Here is a 26,110-nt window from a genome sequence, read left to right on the forward strand (position 1 = left end):
GTTTAAAAGTTCAGACGATTCTCTGAGGCAGAGCCTCCGAGAAACCAATTGAGGAAAAAGCCGTTTGTTTCAAGAAACACACACACAATCTTTTAATAAAACTAGAACAAGGATAAAAAACCATAAAACAAACACTCAAAGAGACATCACGGCAAGAAACGTGCTTAGGGCTAGGAAGGTATTAACAGTACGCGAGTCCGGGCTGACCACAACTGTGAGGGCGCATAGTAGTCCTGACGTGGAGAAGCGGAGACAAGATGACGACAGAAGTGGTGCCGGTCTCGCCAAAGGTCGGGGTGTTGAACCGTTGACCGGGCGACCAGAGCACGCTGGCTCTGGCTTGGAGAGGGAAGGCATGTGGCTTGGCGGCATGAGGAGATGTCGGCGGCGCTCTGGCCAGGCAGCTGGGCGTAGAACTCGGGCCCGTAGCCTGCGTGCTCTCGTTCGGCACACGGGCGCAGAAGCTTGCCAGCCTCGCGCAGCAGTTCACGATCGGGTAGAGTGGCAACGCACAGCAACGGGTTGGCAGGTGGCCCCGGTCTGGTGAAGTCCTGGTGGCTCGGGTCTGGAACCCGACGGCCTGTCTTCAACTCCCAGTCTGGTGGCTGACCTTCCCCTGGCATCGCTTCCTGGAACTCTCCCCCCCCCTTCTGCCAGCGGGCCTCGCTTTTCTGCCGCTCTGGCCAATTCGTCGTTTGCTCATTGGTTGCTTGAAGCTCTGTGGATTTTTCTAAATGGATTGGCATTTTTTTTCTTTTAGTTTATTTTCTCGCGCCACATGTTCACATGCCGGACGCTCTTCGACGTTGTCGTTTTCCATCCAGCACAAAATTCGCCTCGGCGTGCACACTACTTGTCGTCTGCTTCTTGTCCTCTCCAACCACCACACCATGTCGCGCACTACGCACATCAGAACATCAAGAGAAAAAAATGGAGTTGGGCAGGTCATGTTGCACCGGTTAGATAACCGTGGGACCATTATGGTTACAGAATGGGTTCCAAGAGAAGGGAAACGCAGTGGAGGACGGCAGAAGACAAGGTGGAGCAATGAAATCAGGAAATTCACGGGCACTAGTTGGAATCGGTTGGCGCAGGACAGGGGTAATTGGAGATCACAGCGAGAGGCCTTCGTCCTGCAGTGGACATAAAACAGGCTGCTGCTGCTGATGATGATGATGCTGATGATGATGCCACATAGCTGGACAGAACCAAGGTAATGTTGTTTGCTGTCGCTTGGAGATACTCAGATTATTTTTTGCATTCTGCCTAATCACATCATTAGCCTTGATTAATTAATCAACTCTTCAAATATTATAAGTAGATGAAAAGTGTCAATGAGAAAATTGTATAGTGTTATGAAAAACTCTTGATACAGCTTTCTGTTGCTCAATAAATGCTACACAAAAGTGCTTTTCCGAGTGTGAAAAAAGCCCCCAAATACACGCAAAGTGCCTCCAGCGGCCAGTTGCACGGCAATTTTGCAACTGGCCAGCTACGTGGCATTTGCATATTTTTAAATCTTGGTACATGATAGTTGGGACACCCTGTACGGAATGGCAATGCAAGCCATAAAATCATAACTGTACGAGTGGGTAGAGAAAAATGGTTTACTAGGGGAACAACATAATGGGTTCAGACCAGGCAGACGGTTAGAGGATAATAGGTTTTTACTAACTCAGTGCAGAGAGATTTCAGTAGCCCAGAATAGACCATTATAGATAGCATTTCTGTATATGAAAGCAGCCTATGACAACATACACAGGGAATTGTTATGGGATATTCTGAAGCACGAAGGCATAGATGACGATTTCATGGCGGTGCTCAGGGAGATATATAGAGACAATCGAGTTCAAGTTGTATCGGAAGGCCGAAAATGCAATGAAGTAGTGCAATTTCACCAAGGACTGAAGCAAGGATTCCCTCTACCTCCATCATTGTTTACGCTTTATGTTAAGGCCATAAAACAACAACTGGAAAACAGTCAATTAGGATTTCATATATCATACACACGTAACAGATGGTGCAGCAGAAGGTCCCCGCACTGATGTATGTGGGCGACATAGTGCTACTAGCGGAACCTGCAAGATTTACAGGCGCTGGCCAACAGGCATGGCAACAGAACTACAAATCTGAGCCTTAAATTTAGCACAGAAAAATAGGGAATTATGTTCTTAATGAAGAGAGGAGTAAATATGTGAGGACGATTCAACAAGTCCTACCCATAGTCAAGCAATATAAATACCGTGGCGTAAACATAAACGAAGGAAATAGTTATTCAAGCACCACCAACCAAGACAATCTGAAAATAAAAGGGAAGCTGAAAGTAGTAATAATGAAACATAGGACAGTTTGGGGCAACAATAAATATGAGGTGGTGCGTGGCATCGAAAGGAGTCATGGTTGCAGCGCTCACACTTGCAAATGCTATTTTGTGCCAAAAGTCTAATATATTGTAGGGGTTGGGACTTTGCCAAAGATCAGTGGGCTGGTTGGCTTTGGGAGCCCACGGCAAAAACACAAATGAGGCAGTGCAAGGGGACATGGGTTCGGCCTTGTTTGAAGTCAGAGAAGCGCAGAGCAAATTAGTTTTGAAGAAAGACTCCGGAACATGGATCAAAATAAATGGGTGGCTAAAGTGCACAAGTATCTGTACCTAATAGCGTGGACACAGTATGTAGGAAGAGGTCAAGAAAGTTGGCAACCAAGGACGGAATAATTGAAAGTGTAAATAGACATCATCATCATCAGCCTGGTTATGCCCACTGCAGGGCAAAGGCCTCTCCCATACTTCTCCAACTACCCCGGTCATGTACTAATTGTGGCCATGTTGTCCCTGCAAAGTTCTTAATCTCATCCGCCCACCTAACTTTCTGCCGCCCTCTGCTACGCTTTCCTTCCCTTGGAATCCATTCCGCAACTCTTAATGACCATCGGTTATCTTCCCTCCTCATTACGTGTCCTGCCCATGCCCATTTCTTTTTCTTGATTTCAACTAAGATATCATTAACTCGCGCTTGTTCCCTCACCCAATCTGCTCTTTTCTTATCCCTTAACGTTACACCTATCATTCTTCTTTCCATAGCTCGTTGCGTCGTCCTCAATCAGAAAGCGTAATCAGAAAGAAAGTGAGAAAAACAGAGAGTGAATTGGACGCAAAAAATAGAAATGAAAAAGACCACGGAGATTTACATGAATGAGAAAAAGGAAATTAAAAGGGAAAATCTATGGTAGCACGAAGGAAAGTGCCTTGCTATTTCAGATCTGAGTTGGTTGCCTAAGGACAAAATACCAGAGCAAACATTTGCAATTAGATGAGGTATGTGTATGCTGCAGCAAAAATCCGTAGGCCACTAAGCACATCCTAAAGGAATGCGAAGGGATTCACCCAGCGAGACCATTCCAGAAGCGCTTGGATTTAAACTGCATGGAAGCATCAACCGGTCAGCAGTCGACATAAGCAAGAGACATTTAGAGTATTCCTAGAAGAGAAGCAGGGAAGAGACTGATACGACCGGATCCATTACAGGCATAGGCAGCAGTACAAGGTATATTGAGAAGATTAAAACATGTATACAAGAATGGTAGCGGAAAAGCACAGATAGCATACTGAGTAACTCAAGCATGCTAGGTGAAGATTTGTCCCTGTTCTGTATCAGAGGGGATGCTAATAAATCATCATTGGCCAGAGGCCTTCCATAAGTGGCGCACGGAAATGCGGCGCCTTTATTACTGCATTTAAACTGGAAACCGTCTTCACAGTGACACCATAGCCAGATTTCTGAATGCAGTGGAACTCTGTCGCTTGCAAATGTAACTTACTTGCCTTGTCCATCAGCTGTTTGCTTCCCGGTTTGAAAGGTAAAAAGAGCGTTAACACTGTCTTTTACGGTAACCACATTAAAATTGAGTCTACGAAGAGGAGCAGTAATTCTGGGCGGATGAAATAGCCCTTCATCAGTTCTTCTTAAGCGATAACTAGAATCGAAATTTGTGTTACTGGGTGCTGTATGCGAATGTAATTGGCACAGGGAGTATTCTTATAGCACGAAATGCGTAATGAAAATGACTTGGTCTGAAGGAATGTAAAAATGCAATCAAATAAACATTGACATTCACATAACTAAACTTCCTGATTTTATTTCTTTGCCCATATGGGTGCTATTATGTAAATGAGAAGTATGGTAATTTGTGTTGAGCTGTACAAGCTTGCAATATAAATCAGCAACATTTTTTGCCAATAAAAATAACCTTGTTGTTCTGGAAAAAGAAGAACTATTTCTGGCCTTAGTTAAAATTAAGAAAAATAAACGGGCATGGGCAGGACATGTAATGAGGAGGGAAGATAACCGATGGTCATTAAGGGTTACAGACTAGATTCCAAGGGAAGGGAAGCGTAGCAGGGGGCGGCAGAAAGTTAGATAGGTGGATAAGATTAAGAAGTTTGCAGGGACAACATAGCCACAATTAGCGCATGACCGGGGTAGTTGGAGAAGTATGGGAGAGGTCTTTGCCTTGCAGTGGCCGTAACCAGGCTGACGATGATGATGATGAATCTTTTCTAGGCATGCACAATGTATGTGCGCATATACTTTTCCGGCGTACTGTAAAAATAAATGGTGAGTGAGCGCTTGTGCTGTGTCGCCCTACCTCGTCTTCTGCTGCACACTAAGTTTCGATACAGTAATCTAATACCACCTATCCATCCTGTTGAAAGAAAGCTTTACTGAAGTATAAAAAAACACGATAAGATTAAATAAGCAAATTATCATGGAGGATTTCAGTTTTTTGAAAGAAGTATGACAGTGATTAAACAAAACAGAACATGAACTTGCAACAGCACTTATCATAAAATATTGTCACATAGTGACAGAGAAGAACCAGACAGTAGAAAAACTGTAATAATGAAAACTATTGCTTTATTGGGCAAATATGAGGCCAGAAACTCAAAGCACAGCAATAGTGATAAGCCCAGTCGTTGAAATCTCAACTACTAGTCTATCACGTTGACTATTTATACATGACTCATTGTACATTTCAGTGCAATCGCTGGCGCTTGCGCACATGCTAGAATGCACACCACTTTTCGCAACACACATGCAATCTGCTTAGGCAAGGTCCTTTTGCTACAGTATCAGTGACATTTGAGAGGGTTTTAATACACGAAGGCATGTTCTACGCTGAGCGACAAGGTTACAACAGTGATAACCTGTGAAAAACGGTCACTGGAACAAGATGAATAAGTATGCGTGTCAATATTTCAAAGTGCTGCTTCTTTCCGACAGAACTGAGCTGTACTCACAGCTGCCTCGGTGTGGCTGAGGAACAGTAGGAAGGCGAGGCGTCCCAGGGCAAACAGGGAGGTACCCATGGGCAGCTGGTGCAGCACATAGCGCAGGAAGCCCACCTCACGCACACGGGACAAGCTTGCCACCAGCACCGCTTCTGGTGCTGAAAGTGGGGCGAGGGTGCTTACTCATGGTGGCCATCCTTATGATGAAATGTTTGGCAAAAGAAAACATGACATAAATATAGGTGCTAGTAAATGAAATTGTTGCAATGAGACAGCAGGACAACAGCATAAGTACTGAAGTGAACTAGAGTGCAAAGTGTTTGTTCAGTCAAGTTCCATTATCTAACCATGATGGTACAAACGAGATTGACTGAATCAACCAACAGGTCGAACTGTAACAGCCAGCATTTCTTCTGCCCAATCGCTTTCTGTCCTTTCCTATTTTCTAGTAAATGCTGGACGTTTATTAATAATGTCACGGTTCTAACTTGCTGTATCAGTTAAGGAAAAAAAATTGTGGTACATCTATCTCTAGGAGATGGTTGGCGACATTAGTGCGATAAGAAATCTTACAAAGAATGTGTAACTAGGTGATGTTTTTTAACATGTTATATTCTTAGGGTACTTGGCACACTTTCCGGGGGCTTCGTATGTTTTATGTATGCTTGTATCTAACCGGTTTTCCACCTACTTAGTATGTCACTGGTTAGTCCATGGTCACATAGCATATCAGGCTGCTGTGCTGACAACAGGTTTCAAAACAAACCGTCGGACCAACCAGGGTCCCTGGGTATGTACCAATGTGTATGTATCTGCCACTCTTCAATGAGCCTCTTTCACACTGACATGGGTCACTGTAAATGTGGGACGGGGTAGGTATCAGTGTTCATCCGAACTCTTTGATGCCGACTTGCTGGGTGAGGGCCAGTAGGTGTGTGCCGCTCTTCAACAACTATATCCAGCCAACTAGCCCAAAAGTGTGCAATCCTATGTTTGATTACTAGTACATCACGTCCTTTTATGTGTGGTCATCTAAGGTATTTTGTCAATATAAGTAAACCACTTACGGAAATAAAAATCGGTTGAAATTTAGTGCCCCTCCTTGCCATCCTTCCTTGTCCGTGTTGTCACCTATGCAATATGTTCCCAATAACTGTATCACACCAAATAACCCAAAAGTCTGTAATCCTAGATTTCATTTCCAGTACACTGGACCTTTTTATGTGTGGTCATCTAAGGTATTTTGTCGACACTATTACATTGTAGAAGTCACATATGAAGATGTATTTACGATATTTACAAGAGCGGGACAACAATGCATAAATAAGATGGCTGTCGAGATCAATTCCATCTCTACACATCAAATCATCGTCTTCTGACTGGTGCCACTTTTTTTTGCACCTCAACCTAACCCTCGCATGTAAAGGGGGCCGTCTCGACGCTAACTATAAGGGAGGTGAACTCGCAGCAAAGTAAGGCTTCAGCCAGGACACATGCACAACGTCTGTGAGGACACGCAAGTCTAGCGGAGTGATCTCGTAGTTGGCATCGCCAGGCTGACGCAATATTGACACGTGTACTTATCTTTATCGGGCGACCACATTTCGCCGCCTAACAAATGTTATCGCACAGCGCGAGACGCACCTGCATGTATCCGAGGTTTCTGGAAAGTTATCGATGCTTCTATCCGCTGTCTGTTGTCGCCGAACCTTATGTTATCTGATTTCATCGCCTGACGCGAATGGTGTAGAACTTTGTGGAAGGCATGCGGGTCTCAACGATTAGTCTGGAACGTTCGACGATTGATGTATAAAAGCCGACGCGCTTGACCCGTTGATCAGATTTTCGCCGATCGCCGACCGTGTTCGCCGCTATCGTTGTGCTATAAGTGTAGCCTGTTTTGTGGGCACAGGTTCGCCCAATAAAAGTAAGTTTTGTCGTTCACAGTATTGCTACTGTGTTCTTCAACGTCACCACCACGGGACAATATCGCATAGGGCCCTGTGTAGCGTGGCAGTAGCTTTTCAGACAAGACGACGCGGTGACATGATGTCCATAGGAGGACAACGGAGCTGGGAGAAAATCAAACGTCCCGATGTCGGTTGTCATACCGGGTCTTCTGCGTGACCCAAGACTCAGTGAGCCGCGATCTGGCAATCTAGCGTGCCGTGCGAGCCCGGGCGAAGACGTCTTGAGCGTATTCAGTGGGAGTGTTCGCCGAGGAAGGAAGCAATGTGTCAAAGGGCAAGAAAGGGTGGCAGTCGAACAGAAGGTAAAATAATAATCTTTATTTCAGACAACAAGGTCTCGGATACAAGGGCAAAAGGCAGATGTGCTCTGCCTAACGGCACCCAAGCACCCGAATACACACTCAGAGCACGTAGCAACAGAAAGAACATAATACACTACCATTACATACGCAACACAGTTTTGTGCAAAGTAAACAACCGAACAAGGTACAAGCTTTTACAATCATAAAGGAAAATTCCTACAAATAAGGAACCCTAGGATCATAAAAAATTCTGTATACACAACTTATATATTATTAGGACAGGAAAGAAGGGAAGCTTTAACATTCTTTTTTAAAGAGTTCAGGGACATGCTTTTCTGAATAATTTCTCTGGCCTGTGTATGTCTGTTCAGAATACTGGGAATTAAGTATGAAAGCATTTGGGTTCCATAGTTGGTCCTCACAAGTGGAGTTCTGTAATGGTCGTGCCTTAATTCGTAAGGCAAATTACTACTAGAGTGCAATTCAAGATATTTAGAAGGATCGATCTTGATTTCGTTATAGACATAAGAAAGCAATTTCAACTCATATATTTGATTCACTTTTAGAAGAGAGTGTTCGAAAAAGTACAAACCTGTATGGTCGATGAGCAAAACGAGAACAAGGTGAAAGCAGGAGCCAACGTTTCGACAAGTGGACTTGAAAAAGACAAGTCCACTTGTCGAAACGTTGGCTCCTGCTTTCACCTTGTTCTTGTTTAGCTCATCATCTTGAATTTCCATCTCCTGCATTCCCCGTGTTAAACCTGTATGGTCGTTATGCGAGAGATTTTCGACATATCATATCGCTTTTTTCTGTAATGTTATCAATCTCATATGATTAGTTTTGGTTGTAGATCCCCATATCAGTATACAATAGTGAAGATGTGAATGTATTAGTGTAATATAACTGCCATTTCAGCCATTTGGGGAACAAGGTTTCTGATATTGTAGAGCACGTAGAGTGACCTTGATACTTAGGCATGAATTTTATTAATATGCTGGGAGCAGCTCAAGTGTTCTTCAAAAAGGACACCTAAAAACTTGTAGAATGAAACACGTTCAATTACATTGTTTTCAAATGTAAGTTGAAGTTCAGAATGATCAGGTTTGTTGCGTGCTTTAAATACAATAACCTTTGTTTTATTGACATTTAATTCGAGTTTATTTATATTCAACCATAATGACAATTATCACAAAGGGTGAAAAGCCAGCAGTATCATGATGGCACAAATTATAGATGAAGGTCACGAAGGGTAACATGCTCTCCCAATCACTGTGGTCGTAGGAAACATACATAGATAGCATTTCTGTCAACGTGCGATTAAGCCACTTCCTCAGTCCATTTGTCTGAGGGTGGTACGCAGTGGAAAGCTTGTGCCCGGCAGAACAGGAGCGAAGTAGGCCTTCTACTACTGAGGACAACAAGATGCAGCCGCAATCAGTGAGGAGCTGCCTGGGTGCGCCACGATGGAGGGCGATGTCATGTAAAAGGAAATCTGCCACCTCAGTAACACAGCTTGTGCACAAAGCTCGCATGATCGCGTACCGGGTCGCATAATTTACTGCCACATTTCGACGTCGGAAAAGGGCCACGATGATTGAGACCAATGAGAAAGAATGGTTCTGAGGGCACATTGACGGGGTGAAGGCATCCAGCGGGCAACACAGCAAGTTTTTTGCAGCGCTGACAGAGTGCACAGGCTGCAACATAGCGCTGCACAGAGTGGTACAGGTCTTGTCAGTAGAAGCGGCAGTGTATGCATCCGTAAGTACGCAAAACGCCGAGATGGCCTGCAGTAGGGGCGTCATAGAACTGCTCAAGAACTGTCGTCCAGAGATGGCTTGGTACTAGTAAACATTCTAGTCCTTCAGGGCATAAGCTGCGACGGTAGAGAATGTAGTCGCAAACCACGAACATGCACAGCGTGGGCTCTGAATGTCCAGAATTGAGATGATTGATGAGAACACATAAAGAATCACCATGCTGTTGTTCAGTGTAGATGTCGTGCAGACCAGACATGGCCAGGATGCAAGAGTCTGTGTCATCATCATCATCATCAGCCTGATTACGCCCACCGCAGGCCAAAGGCCGCTCCCATACTTCTCCAACTACCCCGGTCATGTACTAATTGTGGCCATGTTGTCCCTGCAAACTTCTTAATCTCATCCGCCCACCTAACTTTCTGCCGCCCTCTGCTACGCTTCCCTTCCCTTGGAATCCAGTCCATAACCCTTAATGACCATCGGTTATCTTCCCTCCTCATTACATGTCCAGCCCATGCCCATTTCTTTTTCTTGATTTTTCTCGCGTTTGTTCCTTAACCCAATCTGCTCTTTTCTTATCCCTTAACATTATACCTATCATTCTTCTTTCGATAGCTCGTTGCGTCGTCCTCAGTTTAAGTAGAACCCTTTTCGTAAGCCTCCAGGTTTCTGCCCCATACATGAGTACTGGTAAGACACAGCTGTTATATACTTTTCTCTTGAGCGATAATGGCAACCTGCTGTTCATGATCTGAGAATGCCTGCCAAACGCACCCTAGCCCATTCTTATTCTTCTGATTATTTCAGTCTCATGATCCGGATCCGCAGTCACCACCTGTCCTAAGTAGATGTATTCCCTTACCACCTCCAGTGCCTCACTACCTATCGTAAACTGCTGTTCTCTTCCGAGACTGTTAAACATTACTTTAGTTTTCTGCAGATTAATTTTTAGACCCACCCTTCGGCTTTGCCTCTCCAGGTCAGTGAGCATGCATTGCAGTTGGTCCCCTGAGTTACTAAGCAAGGCAATATCATCAGCGAATCGCAAGTTACTAATGTATTCGCCATTAACTGTTATCCCCAATTCTTCCCAATCCAGGTCTCTGAATACCTCGTGTAAACACGCTGTGAATAGCATTGGAGAGATCGTATCTCCCTGCCTGACGCCTTTCTTTATTGGGATTTTGTTGCTTTCTTTGTGGAGGACTACGGTGGCTGTGGAGCCGCTATAGATATCGTTCAGTATTTTTACATACGGCTCGTCTATACCCTGATTCCGCAATGCCTCCATGGCTGCTGAGTTTTCGACTGAATCAAACGCTTTCTCGCAATCAATGAAAGTTATACATAAGGGTTGGTTATATTCTGCACATTTCTATATTACCTGATTGATAGTGTGAACATGGTCTATTGTTGAGTAGCCTTTACGGAATCCTGCCTGGTCCTTTGGTTGACGGAAGTCTAAGGTGTTCCTGATTCTATTCGCAATTACATTAGTAAATACTTTGTAGGCAACGGACAGTAAGCTGATCGGTCTATAATTTTTCATGTCTTTGGCGTCCCCTTTCTTATGGATTAGGATTATGTTAGCATTTCTCCAAGATTCTGGTACGCTCGAAGTCATGAGGCATTGCGTATACAGGGTGGCCAGCTTCTCTAGACCAATCTGCCCACCATCCTTCAACAAATCTGCTGTTACCTGATCCTCCCCAGCTGCCTTCCCCCTTTGCATAGCTCCCAAGGCTTTCTTTACTTCTTCCGGCGTTACTTGTGGGATTTCACATTCCTCTAGACTATTCTCTCTTCCATTATCGTCGTGGGTGTCACTGGTGCTGTACAAATCTCTATAGAACTCCTCAGCCACTTGAACGATCTCATCCATATTAGTAATAATATTGCGGCTTTGTCTCTTAACGCATACATCTAATTCTTGCCTATTCCTAGTTTCTTCTTCACTGCTCTTAGGCTTCCTCCGTTCCTGAGAGCATGTTCAATTCTATCCATATTATACTTCCTTATGTCAGCTGTCTTACGCTTGTTGATTAACTTCGAAAGTTCTGCCAGTTCTATTCTAGTTGTATGGTTAGAGGCTTTCATACTGTGTCATACACATCATATTCAGGGCAGTTGATAGTATGACGGGAGAGGCAGTCGGCATCCTTGTGCAAACGGCCTGACTTGTATAAAACCAGAGGTGAATATTCTTGGAGCCGTAGCACCCATCTGCCCAATTGTCCAGTGGGGTCTTTAAGTGAGGAGAGCCAGCACAAAGGGTGGTGATTGGCAACCACAGAAAATGTGCGGCCGCACAAGTAGGGGCGGTATTTGGCAACTGCCCAATCTAACGCCAGGCACTCCTGTTCGGTAATTGAAAACTTCCTCTCGGCGGGTGACAGGAGGCGGCTGACGTATGCAAACACGAGCTCTGTGTTACGCTGCCACTGAACAAATAGAGCCCCAATTCCATGGTCACTGGCATTCTTGTGAAGTTCAGTGGCAGCAGAAAGATCATAATGAGCCAGCAATGGGACAGCCTTGAGCAAGTGTACGGGGACTGAGAAGGCTACTGTGTTCCGTACATTGTTACCATAAACGCGGTTTCCGTTATTAGCATTTTTTCAGGCTTTTTACAACTGCCATTTGGCTGCTAAAGTTGACTACAACCATGACTGAGGGCTCATTCACACCGGTGATCGAGGAACGAGCACCTGACCCAAAACAGCTGCTTTCTGACCAATGCAACCAACTTCAGCCATATATACAACCAGTTGCTTTGCGACCAACCTGATTGCACGACCTCTGTGAGTTGCCAATGTGAATGAGCTCTAAATGTGATACTTTAGAACTTTGGCTTGCATTTTGATAGAGTGTACTCTAGATCTGTGGTCACAGCAGTCTCATGCAGCATGCCGAAAATAAAAAAGCATGTAGAAAATAGACTGTAGGCGGAATCCAAATTTGAGTGACGATCACATTTGTCACTGGAAATTCGTAGTCAACAAGTTTCATGAGAGCGAATAAGTCATTCGTCACTGTGCCACACAGTCAAATCAGCAATGAGATGTGGTTCATGTGAGAAATAAATTTGCAATGTGAGCACAAGGAAGCAATAAAATGCATCAGTAAAACTAAACTCACGAGCTACATGTTAAACAGACCATACAACTTATTCACTCAGATAACGGCATAGCTTTTCTTTCTGTTTCTTCCTGACCACCTCATAGAAAGAGCACCAGTTCTAATCATTTTCAGCTGGTCCACTTGGTATGCGAATGTGTAATTATATATATATATATATAAATTATTTATTTATTTTGAAAATGACATACAAATACGAGCCTGCCCAAGCCAACAATGGGCTTGTGGGGCAGCGCTCGGCAGAATGGAGCAAGCCAGGGAGCGAGCGGCACAGTAAATCAATTATGTACAAGACTCAAAATAAAACTAAAGAAAGAAAGAAAGAAAGGAAAGAAACGAAATCACACATACAAATCAAAAATATAAGATTTAACTTCTTTCCGTGTGCTGGAAGATAAAACTTTATCTGGCAGGTCATTTAACACATCAGGTACATAGAAGGCACGGACACGTTTGCCATATCTTGTCTGTACTCTTGGTAAGCTAAAGCGGTCGCGTGTACGTAATGCTCTGGCGGGGACATACGGGAGGCAGAACTCATTGTTCCATATATGCAAAGGATTACCGTTTCTTTGAATAAGAGCCTGAACGAGGGCATGTGCGAGCATAAAAATAGACTGGAATTGTTAGTAATGTGCACACCATACATCACCGCCCGAATTATGGATTTTAGTAAAGAATCAACTTTATTGCGCCAAAACACTGAACAGAAATAAAAAGAACAGATTCCATATCTCAGCACACTGCACGCTAATGCATGTGCTATTGTTTTCCTTACGTAAATTGGGCATAGTGCTTTAATAGAATGCAGTAGGCAGGCTATTTTGCGCAGCCTTTCACAAACGTTAGCCAAGTGAGTGTTCCAGGACATGTTAGAATCTAAATGAACACTGAGATAATTGACACTTGAGAGGTATGGAATAGGAGAGCAAGAGCAATTGTTGCACAGAGGAGAATGAAGAAACAGTGGAGTGATGACAGGAATAGATTTCAGCGGATCGTGAAAACATACTAATTTAGTTTTATTCTGGTTAATAGAAATTAAGTTTTTACGGTACCAACTGATAACATTTGTAGTGTCAGTTTGTAATTCAGCCATGGCTTGATGGTAATTAGTATGACGAGATACTAAGAGCGTGTCATCTGCGTATTGAAACACCCGACAGCGAAAAATTGCTTGACTGAGATCATTAACGTACAAGTTGAATAAAAGGGGAGCTAAAATCGACCCTTGGGGAACTCCAGCGCTCAACTGTCTAGGTTTGCTTTTAATATTTCCGAGAACTACTACTTGAATTCGACCGTGCAAATAATTCTCAAGGAAAGTTAGAAAAGGCCCTCGGAAGCCATAGCTATGAAGTTTACAAAGTAAAATTTCATGGTTGACGGAGTCAAAAGCTTTTGATACATCTAGAAATAATGCACAAGCGAATGCACTAATTTCAAGAGTACTATTGAGGAAATCAGTTAATTCATCTAATGCTAATCTAGTGCCACGCCCACAAGTAAATCCGTACTGATTAGGCGACATTATGTTGTGCGCATCAATGAAGCTCTGCATTACGTGAAAAATATGCTTTTCAAGTATAAGAGCAATGCACGAAAGTATCGAAATTGGCCTGTAGTTTGTGACAACATTGACCTGTCCGCTGAACACGATTTATGAACATGCACAATACATTGGATTTTTCTTTTTTCATTTCTCTGGTGTGACCAAGTTGCAAGGTGCCACACTCCAGACATCGCAGCTGAAATGGATTGCTTAAGGATTGAAATCTTCATGCAGCGTGTGTGTGCATCTACTTTCTTGTCCTCATTGTCTATGCATTTAAACAACGTCATGCCCAACAATCAACAAGGCCCCACTTGTCAAGTGAAGTGCAGCATACTTGCTTTTACATTTGGCAGCAAGCACTCATCATGATGATGGCATACCATGTGTCCAGGGGCGTGGTGTGATGCCGGCCAGTAGTTGCTCCTCACGGTTGTGCATGCGCAGCAGGTCAGCCTCCACCAGCTCCAAGCGTGTTGGCCAGGCTGACACTTGAGCCTGCATGTTAGCCACATGCCATATGATCCTCAAGCTTCACTGTTGCTTTTCACAAAGATTCTAACCTTGTTCTTTACATTTACTAAACAGCACAAAAACAGAAAAAAAGACATGCACAGGCACTTCTTCCAGTTGTGCACTGTTTGTAAAAGTATTGACACGTGCATCTTGTTCGAATGACCACGTTTCACCGTCTAACAAATGCTATCGCACAGTGCAGAACGTGCCTGCATGTATCAGAAGTTTCTCTAATGTTATCGATGGTTCTATCCGCTGTCTGTTGTCACTAAACTTTGTGTGTTCCGATTGCATGTATGCATGACGCAAATTGTGTAGTACTTTCTGGAAGACAAGCGGGCACCAGCGATTACTTTGGAACCTTCGACAACGTATGTATGAAAGCCGACATACTTGACCGGCTGATCAAATTTTCAACGACTGTCGAATGTGTTTGCCGCTATGGTTGTGCCTTGAGTGTAGCCTGCTTCTCTGGGCACGCCCACAGACCAAGCGAAAGCAATGAAGAGGCCTTCCAGCCAGCATGCCTTAAGTGTACCTGAGGACCAAGTCAGCATCCCGCCTCGCTCCAGCGTTGTCATTTTTGTCGGAAGCAAAACACCCACAGAAGTAAAAGGCGTCATTGAGGGAGACCAACTACTACTGTTTGACCATGAAATTTGTGTCGCAAGAGGTATCGCTTGACTGCACGGAGGGAAAGCGAAAGTGATGCTGACAAACTTCAGCCATGAGTTCAACACAAAACAAGGGCACAACAATCGCATACATCGAGGAAATTGTAGAAACCAAGAATGCATTTCTCCTCCCGGATTCTACCGCACCTACCCTGATGACCATAGTTCCCAAGCCAGACTTCGACACAGATCTAATTCTCCCCGTAATTAAGCAGCAACAGCTCAGAAGTCTGCTTTGACGATACGAGTGCTTTTCGATGTCATCGAGGATTCGATGAACATCAGTTGTAAAGCATCGCACAATAAACGAAGAGTCCACTTGACCACTCCGCGAGAGCCCTTACCATGTTTTTATGCAAGAATGTAAAGCTATCGTGCACTAAGTCGATGAAATGCTGTGCGACGACATCACCCAGCCATCGAAAATCTTGTGGGCATCTCCTGTAGTCTTGGTGAAGCAAAAGGACGGAAGCCTACGTTTCTGCGTCGATTATCGTCAACTGAACAAGATCACAAAGAAGGGTGTATACCCCCTCCCACGGATAGACAACGCAACACTAAATACCTCTCGTCGATGGATCTTAAGACTGGCTACTGGAAAATAGAACTCAAGAAGAGGGATCGCGAAAAGACTCACTAGATGCCAGATGGCCTCTATAAGTTCAAGGTCATGCCATTCAGACTGTGCTCAGCAGCTGCAACGTTCCAGGTCGTGATGGACACGGTGGATTGGAGTGGCAGACCTATGTTGTTTACTTGAATGGTGTCACCGGAAATTTCGATGATGACCTTAGGTGGCTTGCGACAGTACAGTACTAGAGTCATCAGAGCTCACTCTGAAGCCAGAAAAGTGCCACTTCGCTTACGCTGAGCTTCTGTTCCTGGGCAATGTCATCAGCAAATCTGAAGTCCACACCTGCCAACCAGAAGATATGGACATTTTAAAGCTATCGCGGCAAGGGAAAGGGGGTGCATGGCAGCACTTTTTTTATGGGATTTACTTTTTGCGATAAGCTTACTCGTGTTTTCACAACCGCAAGTGAAATCTATGTCTTGGAGAGTAAATAGAGAAAACTCCACTGGGGAACAATTTATTTTTGCAATGATTTTGCAGTTGCCAACTTTGCCTGCTTCCGAAACTTCTCCGTGTAGATTTGATAAAAGCAAGTACCACTCTGGTGCCCGTTGACCATTAGCAGACTTGAGTGTTTTCTCCCACACAGATAAGCGAAACTCTTTTTGAGTTTTGTTCACAGTGCTGAACATTCTCTCACATTCAGCATTGCTGTGGGGAATGGAGAGAATATACAGCATAACCATTGGAATTCTGTGGAACCTAAGCGATCTGTCGACACTTCGAATGCTTCCTAATTGCGACCACATCACGTCACACCTTGGCTCATTCAATATGTCGGCTGGAACATGATAGGGTTACAAGTTGGCAAACTCGACTTCAAGTGTGTCGATTGCTTCTTTTGATTCGCCACTCTGCTGGGGTAGGATAGCAGGGAACGCCATAATAAAATGACCTATGCTGTTGAATGAAGCAGTTTCCAGAGCTTGTACTTGAGCAACTTCAGCCATATTGAGATTGACGTCTTCTAGCAGGAATTTGTGGTGAATGTAATCGCATGCTGCCATTAAGTACAGACGTACAGCAGAGAAGAACTGCTCTCTCTCAATGTAGCTCAGTGTCTCAACCACAGAGTAGGCTGTGCTGCCAATGACTATGTCTTCATCACCTTTCTGGTTCTCTGCAGCTCCATAGTCAACTTCCTGCAATGAATGACATGCCTTGACAACACCTGGGTGCACAAATCTAGTCAGAAGATCCTCGAAAAGGTGGTTCAAGAGGCCTCTCAGTACACGAATCTAAGGAGCCTGTGCCTGAAGAAGGCAGTTTACTTTCTCAAAAAGCAGTGTAACATTTTGGAGAAAACAACAGCATGCCCTGTTTAGCTCCGATGACAAAAAAGACAAAAAAAATAAAACAGGCACTCCTCCTGGGTCACGTGGCTGGCTTCCTCAGAATCCTTGGTATGAAGTTTCAGTTTGTTTGCTTGAGATCTCCTTCCTCTTTAGCGAGAGTTCATTGCCGTTGGTACTTTTTTTCCCCAAGGCCTGCAGCAGTTTTGTGAAGATGTGTAGCAGACTTTGGGGTCAGTGCAGGGTTCTTGGGGGGTTTGTGAGAAAGACTTCAGAATTTGGTATAACTCCAAAACCAGCTCTGCTTGTTGCACTGCTTTGTTTCAGATAAAAAAAGAAAGCTGAGTAGTGGTTTCCACTGGTCGAGCAGCCTCTTCAAACACTTTCCTAATGACAGCCAACATGTCGGCGAATGCTTCAACATCTTTCTGATCTCGCCGTCATGCATTTTTTAGAACTCTAAGTCGACCTTCCGTTTCTAGCTTTCCTTTAGGCAAAAAAAAAATGTCAACCAAAGGCTCATCTAGCTTTACAGGAAGACATCAAGCTCCTTTTTGGGCGGCCAAGTTGATGAGATGGCACGGGCAACCAACCCTTATGAAACCTGGTTGAGCCTCTCTCAATGCAGTATAAACACTGATTTTCTTGCCGATGGTGACATTGGCATTGTCCGAACACATAGCCAACAAGTTTCCAATAGGCAAACTCCGAGACTTCATCTCATCCAGAATCAGATTTGCAATCTTGTGACCCGTCGCTTCCCCTTGGATTGTCCCGAGGCAAAGATGGCGGCTTTCGACTCTACTCGTTTCGTTAACGAAACATGTCGCAACAATAGGGTAAAGCTGCGTATCCCTATTGTTACTGCCGTCCACAACAATCAAAAATACTTGCTGTTTTAGGGCACTCAGCAAAGAAGTCTCCGTGTTGGCGGCCATTTCCCGAACAATTGATGTCACCACAAGCGTAGCGTTTCGCTTCTTCCACTTGGGGAACATCTTCTGGAAAAGCGGTCCAGCATCATCGCTGACACTCACCAGGATGTTGCGTTCAACTAAAAACGGCGAAAAGTATTCTGCCGTTTGCTACGCTTGACTGGCTGTCCACGGCTCGCACGTATCCCTGATGCTTTTTCCAAGCGATGTGGACCTTGATGTCAGACTTGCCGCCATACGAGATGTTCACATCACAGGCACATGTGGCGCAGAATTCGAACTTCTCTTTCTTCAACGGTACAAAGCATGGAAATTCTGCCATGTACAATTTCAAAAACACTTGAGCTGTCGCAACTTCGAGCCCGCCATTGCACTGCGAAGCCGCTACAGGCCGAAATCACAGTGCGCCAGACGCGGCAGCAAGTCACACAAAAGGCGAGCCCAAAACTGCAGTAACTGAAGCTGACTGAAGTCCGAACCTGCGCACCCACGCGAATAAAGGCAACAGCATGGCAACAGGTTTGCAGAGGTGCTAGAGGAGCTATCGGCACTACTGAGCTTTTTATATGGATTCGTGACCCCGCCAGTAGACGACAGAAGTCACTACAACCTTGCAGCTGCTGATGATGATATCACGCATACGTAGTGCCCTCTCGTGGTGGCACAAGGTACCAGAGTGTAGTTTTACTACATTTTCATGTTTTTAAGGTTCATAAGATCGTAAGACTGCTCGAAATTCGTACATTTTACGGAAAATTCAGAAGAGTTGGCAGGTATGGGAGTCTTCTATGACCCGTAGAAGACAGCTGCCATCACAAAGTTCCAGCAGCCCAGAGACAAGAAGGCAGTGCATAGATTCGTTGGCATGTGTGCCTACTACAGCCGCTTTGTTAAGAGGGACCCGAATCTTTGGGACCAAAAATCAGCCCAAAACTTCGAATTTTCAATTTTTAATTTTCATGTTCCTTATGCGTTTCCGCGTCTATCTCCAAGATTTGGTAACAAAATACTGTATAGTTCTTCCATTATCATAACCTAAAGATGCAAATCCGCAAGCGTTGCCCTTTAAATTGGGGACAACTCACGCCCAATTTTAATTGCCCATAACTCGATAACTTCGCGCTCTGCCAGCGCCATTTGGGACCATTCGAAAGCTCACATTTCTGGCTTTCATTATTCGTCGGTTGGCAACATTGCCAGCACTGCGGTCACGAAAAAAACAGAAAAAGAAATTTGCTGCACATGCTATTATTTGCCAATTTGAGCATGTGACCAAGATGGCGAGTGATGATGGGCTCCAAGGACCACGAGCACTCAAACGAGGAAGACAGCTGCCATTTTGTCTTAGTCTCACGACTGCGACACTAGCTATGCTGGAGGTCCAACAAAGTTTTTTTCTTTGAATTGTAACGGGCGGAAATGTGCGAGACACAATAAACTTCCGAAATGATTCTGTCGTCGTAGTCAACACAGGATACCCGGCAGCTCACCGCTGAAGTTGTACCACCGCCGAACGTCTATGCCACATCTGCTCTGCCACATCACGCATATCCACACGCCGGTTACACTCACGTAAGAATGAAATATGGCTGTCATAACTGAAGAGGAAGTGGATAAGATAAGAGCTAATGAGCAAGCTGAGTTCGAAAGAATTTATTCTACAACGGCCACAGAGCGAACGATCCGGCATTTTGTTAAAATACAACTGCCGATAGTCCAACAGCCTCGGTCGCAAAGGCCTCTGCTCCTTACGTTGTTGTCAGACTTGCAGCAGTGAACAATCTTATCGGCATTTTCTCGTGCAATACTTGCACTGGTTTGCGTAGCTGGCGCGGAGCAGTCAAGATTATGGTCTCGCTACTAAACTGATTGTGGCTTGCGAGATCTGCGGTGAAGTTGCATCGGGACGGAGCTCGCAGGGAATTGAGGGCCCGAAAACGTATAATCTTTTTGAAGTGAACGTACTCGCAGTGCACGCTATGCCGTCAACCGGTAACTGCTATGGATTTTACCTAGTGCCTGCTGATGGCTTTTGGTACAGTTATTTCAAAATTTCTTTCTATATATAAGTTGTTAAATTTTTTTGTTGTTTTCTCAAAACCCACAATTCTGATGATCATGCCGTATTAGAGGTGCATTATCTCTGCTTCTACTTGTGCTATCTGTGCAATTCTTTTTCTTTTTTCAGAAAGGCAAGGCTGTGTAGAGCACAAATTTATGAAATAACTTTGTTGCACTTATGAAATTTTTTTTAATGTTTCCTTTTCTAAAAGTTAGAAGGATTTCTCTCCCTGAAGTTTGCAATGTTCTCATTTGATATAACATTAGGTTAGAACAGCATACTTGCTAATTCACACTCTTTGTTAGTTCCACATTATTTTCGTATGTGAATATTTATTATGCCACATATAGTTTCATAGATAGCTCACCTCCAAGCGAATTATGCAATCAATCTGAATTGCTTCAATTTCTGGAAAATTTTACTCTGCAAGAAAATTAGATGTATATTCAAAACTAGCACACTGAAATACATAAACTCAGCAAGTTTCATCAAAATCGATCAAGAATTTCTTTTAAAGTTTTCAAGCACAGAGTCCCCAGACTTTTCATGCATTGCTGAGCCACTTACACATCTAACTGAATGTGGTGTCGAGTGCAAGTGGGAAACGCCGCAGGCTGACGCATATCAAGAACTCAAACGATGCAAGCCATTAATCAAAGCCAATGGTGGCTTTGATTAATGCCATTTCAGACCAGCGGTCACGGCAAAAGGTCCGCAAAATCAGGCGGAGGAGGGTTCTTGCATCCGAAATTTCAGACGTCCTTATGCATTGACTCTATGGCGTACGTTGTGGTACCACAACGCCGTCCAAATTACCAGGCGTCCAGAAAGTCGGTGGTTGACTGTACACTGGCAATTCCTCCAACAGACGACACGCCATCAAAAGACAATTTGTTACGATCCCTTTCTGTTACGCGACTTTCGTTCCCTTTCAATAAAAATTTAAACTTTCCCTGATAGATGCACAAATTCCTTGAGAATTTCCAGACTATTCAAAATCCCTGAGAATTACCCATTTTCCCAGTTTTCCTGGTTGGTAGACACCCTGTTGTTGCTGTGAAGCATTCACCGTGGCAGAGACCCACTCTCTGAAAGTTTGTATCAATAATGTCAGGACCTTCTCAGTTGCGTGTCAAGGCTGGCGTGTTTGTTGGCCACTATAAAACATCAGGGCATAGAGAGACACATGGAGACCCTACAAGGCTGAATGTCCTTGAGCTCCACCTCAGAATCAGACAGTTTAAACAATGACGGGCCTAGTTGCAACCAATTCAGGGAGCACTTCCCCCCTGGCGCAGAGCACTAAAATGAAAAAGAAACAGCCTTTGCATTCAACTTGATCTGAGGACAAGGTTTTCAAGATGACTGGCAGCACTAGTTGATCAAGCAAGTAGAAAGATGCGGCCTGCCTCCTCTCAGAAGCTCAAGCTGCCAATGCAGCACAGCTCTGTGTGGATTGCATTTTCCATAGTGGCATCTGAAGTGCCCAACACCAAAACAAACGGTGAGCAAATACTTGCGGTGAGCAAATACTTGCGAATGTTTGTTCTTTTAAAAGAGCCCTACTATGACCAAGGCGGCACACAAATCTATTGTGGCTAATGTGGCGATACAGGCAGCCAATGATAGAGTATATTCAACTGCTGGCATTATTGAGTCAACTAGGGGAGAGCACCTTCCAGATCAGGTTGAACAGCTCCTCCTTCTGCATCAGAACTGACTGAACCAACCTTTGCACAAAGCTGGAGTTTCTCAGGGCATCAGAGTTTTGGTATTGCATCTGCTTAGTTCTCTTTACATTTCCTCTAGTCATTGCAATTGTGTACATATTGTTACAGGGATGTTGGGAGTATATAAAGACTGTATTGTAGTGGGGAATATGCATGGGACGCTGTGAGTTCTGCCACCACTGCGGCGCGAGACCCGAGCTCGGGCTGCTGATGCAAAGGGGGGCTAGGACTCGTGATCAAAAGCTATTTGCGATCCCTCGAACGAGCTGCAATAAACCCCCTTTCATTTGGTGGAGCCGCTGGGTAACCTCAAAAACTGGAACTCTGAAGCCTGACGCTACCCACTGCTACGACCATGCCTGATGAAACCACCCAGGAAGATGCACCACAGACTCCGGCGGTCATCGTTTCTGGTGAGTTTCGCCAATGTGATCCTGCTATCTTTAGTGGCACCAATGATCATGACATGGAGGAATTGGTTGTTATCGCATGAATGGGTGAGCCAGCATAACAAGTAGGACGATGCCATCAAGTTGCACAACATGCTGTTTTAGTAAACCGACGTCGCGAACCTCTGGTTCCAAAACCACAAAGTGCATTCAAGACAAGTTTCGCAGAAGTGTTCGGCCGCCCCGCTGTGCGCAAGCTTCACAGTAACAGCGCTTACAGGGACATGCGCAACATCACGGTGAAACTTTCACAAGTTACATCGAAGATGTCACTGACCTGTGTAAACGCGTGAATTCGTCAATCGCAGAAGAGGACGAGATAAAACGCATTATTAAAGGCTTTGATGAGGACACCTTTCAAATGTTGTTAGCGAAGGATCAGCGTACCGTAGCCGAAGTTATCAATTTGTGACAAAGTTTTGACGATCTATAGAAACAACGCATCTTAGCTCGGCGCCCACCGCCTACAGAAGATTCGCTAGCAGCATTGGTTATTGACGACAACCAGACAACTTTGCTGACACAAATAAAAGAATTTGTGCGCGAGGAGGTCCCGCGTCAGCTCTCAAATTTGCTGAACACGAAGAAGCCTTCTCAATATTTGGCTCCAGCGATCCGACAGATGATTCAAGGGCAAGTGACCGAAGATCTTCCACCTTCATGTCAGCCGGTTCTCGTGGCGCGCCTATGACGTATGCTGAAGTCGTTGTACGGGCGCCTCGTCTGCCGGGGTTCTCTCCTCCGCCTTCAGCACCTCGCCCATTGGTGTTATCTCCTCTGCCTTCGCCTTGCCAGCTGGTGGCTCTCTTTTTTAGTGCAAAGCAGCAGGGTACAAATCCTTGGCGCACTGCTGACAACCGCCCAAAATACTACGCCTGCGTTACCCCGGGACATGTAGCGCGCTTCTGCCACCGGCGCTTGATGACCTTCGTGGACACTGAGCGACCACCCAGCTCTGGCTTCCGACCATTCCATATGCCTCAACGGCCGCCACCAGAAGTCTACGCTGCTGATGACATACCAGCTCCGCAATCACAGCTCCATGGTACTCGTCGCTCGCCTTCCCCTCGTTGGGGCTCACTCTCACCCATGCGTCAGAGGCCCAGTGCCAGTACTACTGAGGCGGAAAACTGATTTCCGCAGTTCCTGAGGCATGAACTGAGTTATCGTTGGAAGATCAAAGTCCTCGTTTTCCCCTGCTAATGTTATTGAACGTTGATGGCATCAAATCTCTTGCGCTGATCGATATAGGTGCTGCTGTATCCGTGATTAGTGAGAAGCTTTGTCGTGCATTACAGAAAGTGACCATGACGCTTTTGGTATTATTGCTTAGAACAGCTAGTGCACAAGTTCAGCCAGTCGCTATGTGCACTGCCAGGGTGCTGATTCGAGACATTTTGTATTCAATTTATTTCTTTGTGCCAACTTGTTGCTCCCATGATGTGATTCTCGGTTGGGATTTTCTGTCGTGCCATGATGCCGTCATTGACTGTGCATGTGCTGAGGTTCAGTTCTCCGTTCTGTGCGATTTGCCATCTCACGACTTGCAAGTTCACGATGTTAGCAGGATCTATGTAGCTTCATATACTGACCTTCCTCCTCACAGTGCTGTATTTGTCCCTCTTTCATGCGCATCGCTTACCGAAGCGACGGTCATGTTTACACCCACTGTCGTCTTCAGTCGCCGCCAGCCTATATTGTTGCCTTGCGCTCCCCTCCTCACGGTTCACCATGGTGCTACAGAAATACTGATTTCTAACCCAAATTCGTACACTTTGGCTTTGCACTGTGGCAAAACTATTAGTACCATCCAGGCTGTGGAAGCTGACATTATTGTGCATTCCCCTGTTGCCGACAACGTGAATACTGCCAACGTAACAGCACTGCATGACACCCCGTGTGCCATCTAACCGAGTATCACCTGTTGTTTTTTGTCGCTCTATTTCCGATGACCTCAAGCCGGCACAATGTGAGCAGTTAATTACTCTTTTAAATAATTTTGATGCCTCTTTTGACTGGAACCAAGCATCATTAGGCCGCACAAGTACTGTCTCTCACCACATTGATATGGGACATCACGCACCATTACACCAGTGTCCGTACCACATGTCATCCACTGAGCGTCGTGTCATCACTGAGCAAGTTGAAGACATGCTTGAACATGGTATTATCAAGCCATCCTGCAGTCCTTGGTCATCTCCCGTAATACTCGTTAAGAAAAAAGATGGCTCGATTCGTTTCTGTGTAGACTATCGTCACCCCAACAAGATTACACCAAAAGATGTCTATCCTCTACCGCGCAAAGCTGACGCCCTGGGTTGTCTACATGGTGCCGAATTCTTTTCTTCTTTGGACTTGCGATTAGGCTATTGGCAAGTCCCAGTAGATGAGTCTGACTGCTCGAAGACAGCTTTCATTACGTCTGATGGCCTGTATGAGTTTACAGTAACGCCATTCGGCCTCTGCAATGCGCCCGTGACATTCGAAATGATAATGGACAATATTCTGCGAGGCCTCAAAAGGAAGACGTGTTTGTGTTATTTAGATCAGGTGGTAGTTTTCTTCCCTGATTTCACCACTCACCTCTCTCGTCTATGCGAAGTCCTTATTTGCCTTGCCACCGCCGGCCTTAAACTTAACTTGAAAAAGTGCCACTTCGGAGCCGACCAGCTGACCATACTTGACATAAAAATTGTAACAGCGCAAACACATGCAACCACAAAGTACCAAGGACAAGACACAAGCGCTGACTGTCAACAAAATTTTATTGACGGAATACGGATCTACGGATACGGAATACGGAACTAGCCCAGCAGTTAACCCTTCTAAAGAATACGGATACCTTATATAAGGGGAAAGGCAGAAGTGAAGGGGGGAGGGAGTGATACAATCGGGGGAAAATGACATTGCGCATCGATGAACGAGCGTGCCGGCAGACAACGTAATCAGCCGCAGGAAAACAAAAAAACTAGAAAACTTCTTGAGAGCACAGATAACATTGGCTTTGGTTTCTCCGTAGATGTACAAGACTTGTTTTATTCTGTGCCTCAAGATCAGCTTTCGTTGGCTGTTAGGGAATGCGTAGAAGAAAACGGCGAACTGTCATTTCGGAATTCAACAGGCTTGTCAGTATTAAGGGCAATAGTAGTAGTAGCAGATAATTTTATATCGTTATTGCAGTTTTACCTGAAATCTACTTTTATTGTTTATGACAACCTGCCTTTTTTGCAGCGCAACGGTATCTGCATTGGGTTCTGCGTGGCCCCAATTCTTTGTGATATATTTTTAGCAAAAGTAGATAAACGTTTAGATAGGTCTTTTTTGGGGGAGTTTGTTTTAAAGGTTTTTAGGTACGGCGATGATATTTTATTGCTTTTAAAAAAGCAGACGGCCTTCACCTACCTCTCTACAGTAGGTGAAGTTTTAAACGCATTTGACAAGCATGGACTTGGGCTCAATTTTACCCATGAACTACCTGACGCAGATGTTTTCCAATTTTTAGACCTTAGACTAACCTTTCATGAAAGGCAGGTTTGCTGGGGCTATTTCCCTTGCACAAAAAAAGATTTGTTACCGTATGATTCAGCGCATTCCAAAACTGTAAAGAAAGCTATAGCATCGCACTGTTTGGAATCATCTCTTCAGAAGTCGTGCTCGCACCTAATGCAGAAAAGTTTTGAGAATCAGGCCAGCCAACTTTTGGCGGCGGGGTTCCCCTATTCGGTCTTGATTGCTGTGTTTGAGACCCTCCTTCAGAAGCTAAAACTAGGAATACGAAGAAAAGACGACCGTCGGAAGACCGA

General features: G+C 44.7%; 1 protein-coding gene across 2 annotated transcripts in view; it reads right to left on the reverse strand.

The window, feature by feature from the left end:
- Positions 1-26,110, reverse strand: part of mtTFB2 (mitochondrial transcription factor B2) — a 190,736-nt gene that overhangs the window by 91,993 nt on the left and 72,633 nt on the right. For both annotated transcript variants that reach the window (XM_050182377.3, XM_050182376.3), the window contains exons 4-5: positions 14,399-14,513; positions 5,300-5,448 (exon numbers count right to left, since the gene is read on the reverse strand). In XM_050182377.3, coding sequence (XP_050038334.1) covers positions 5,300-5,448; positions 14,399-14,513 — 264 coding nt within the window. The remainder of the gene's footprint in view (positions 1-5,299; positions 5,449-14,398; positions 14,514-26,110) is intronic.

Source organism: Dermacentor andersoni, chromosome 7 (assembly GCF_023375885.2).
Source record: "Dermacentor andersoni chromosome 7, qqDerAnde1_hic_scaffold, whole genome shotgun sequence".
NCBI classification, from domain to species: domain Eukaryota; kingdom Metazoa; phylum Arthropoda; class Arachnida; order Ixodida; family Ixodidae; genus Dermacentor; species Dermacentor andersoni.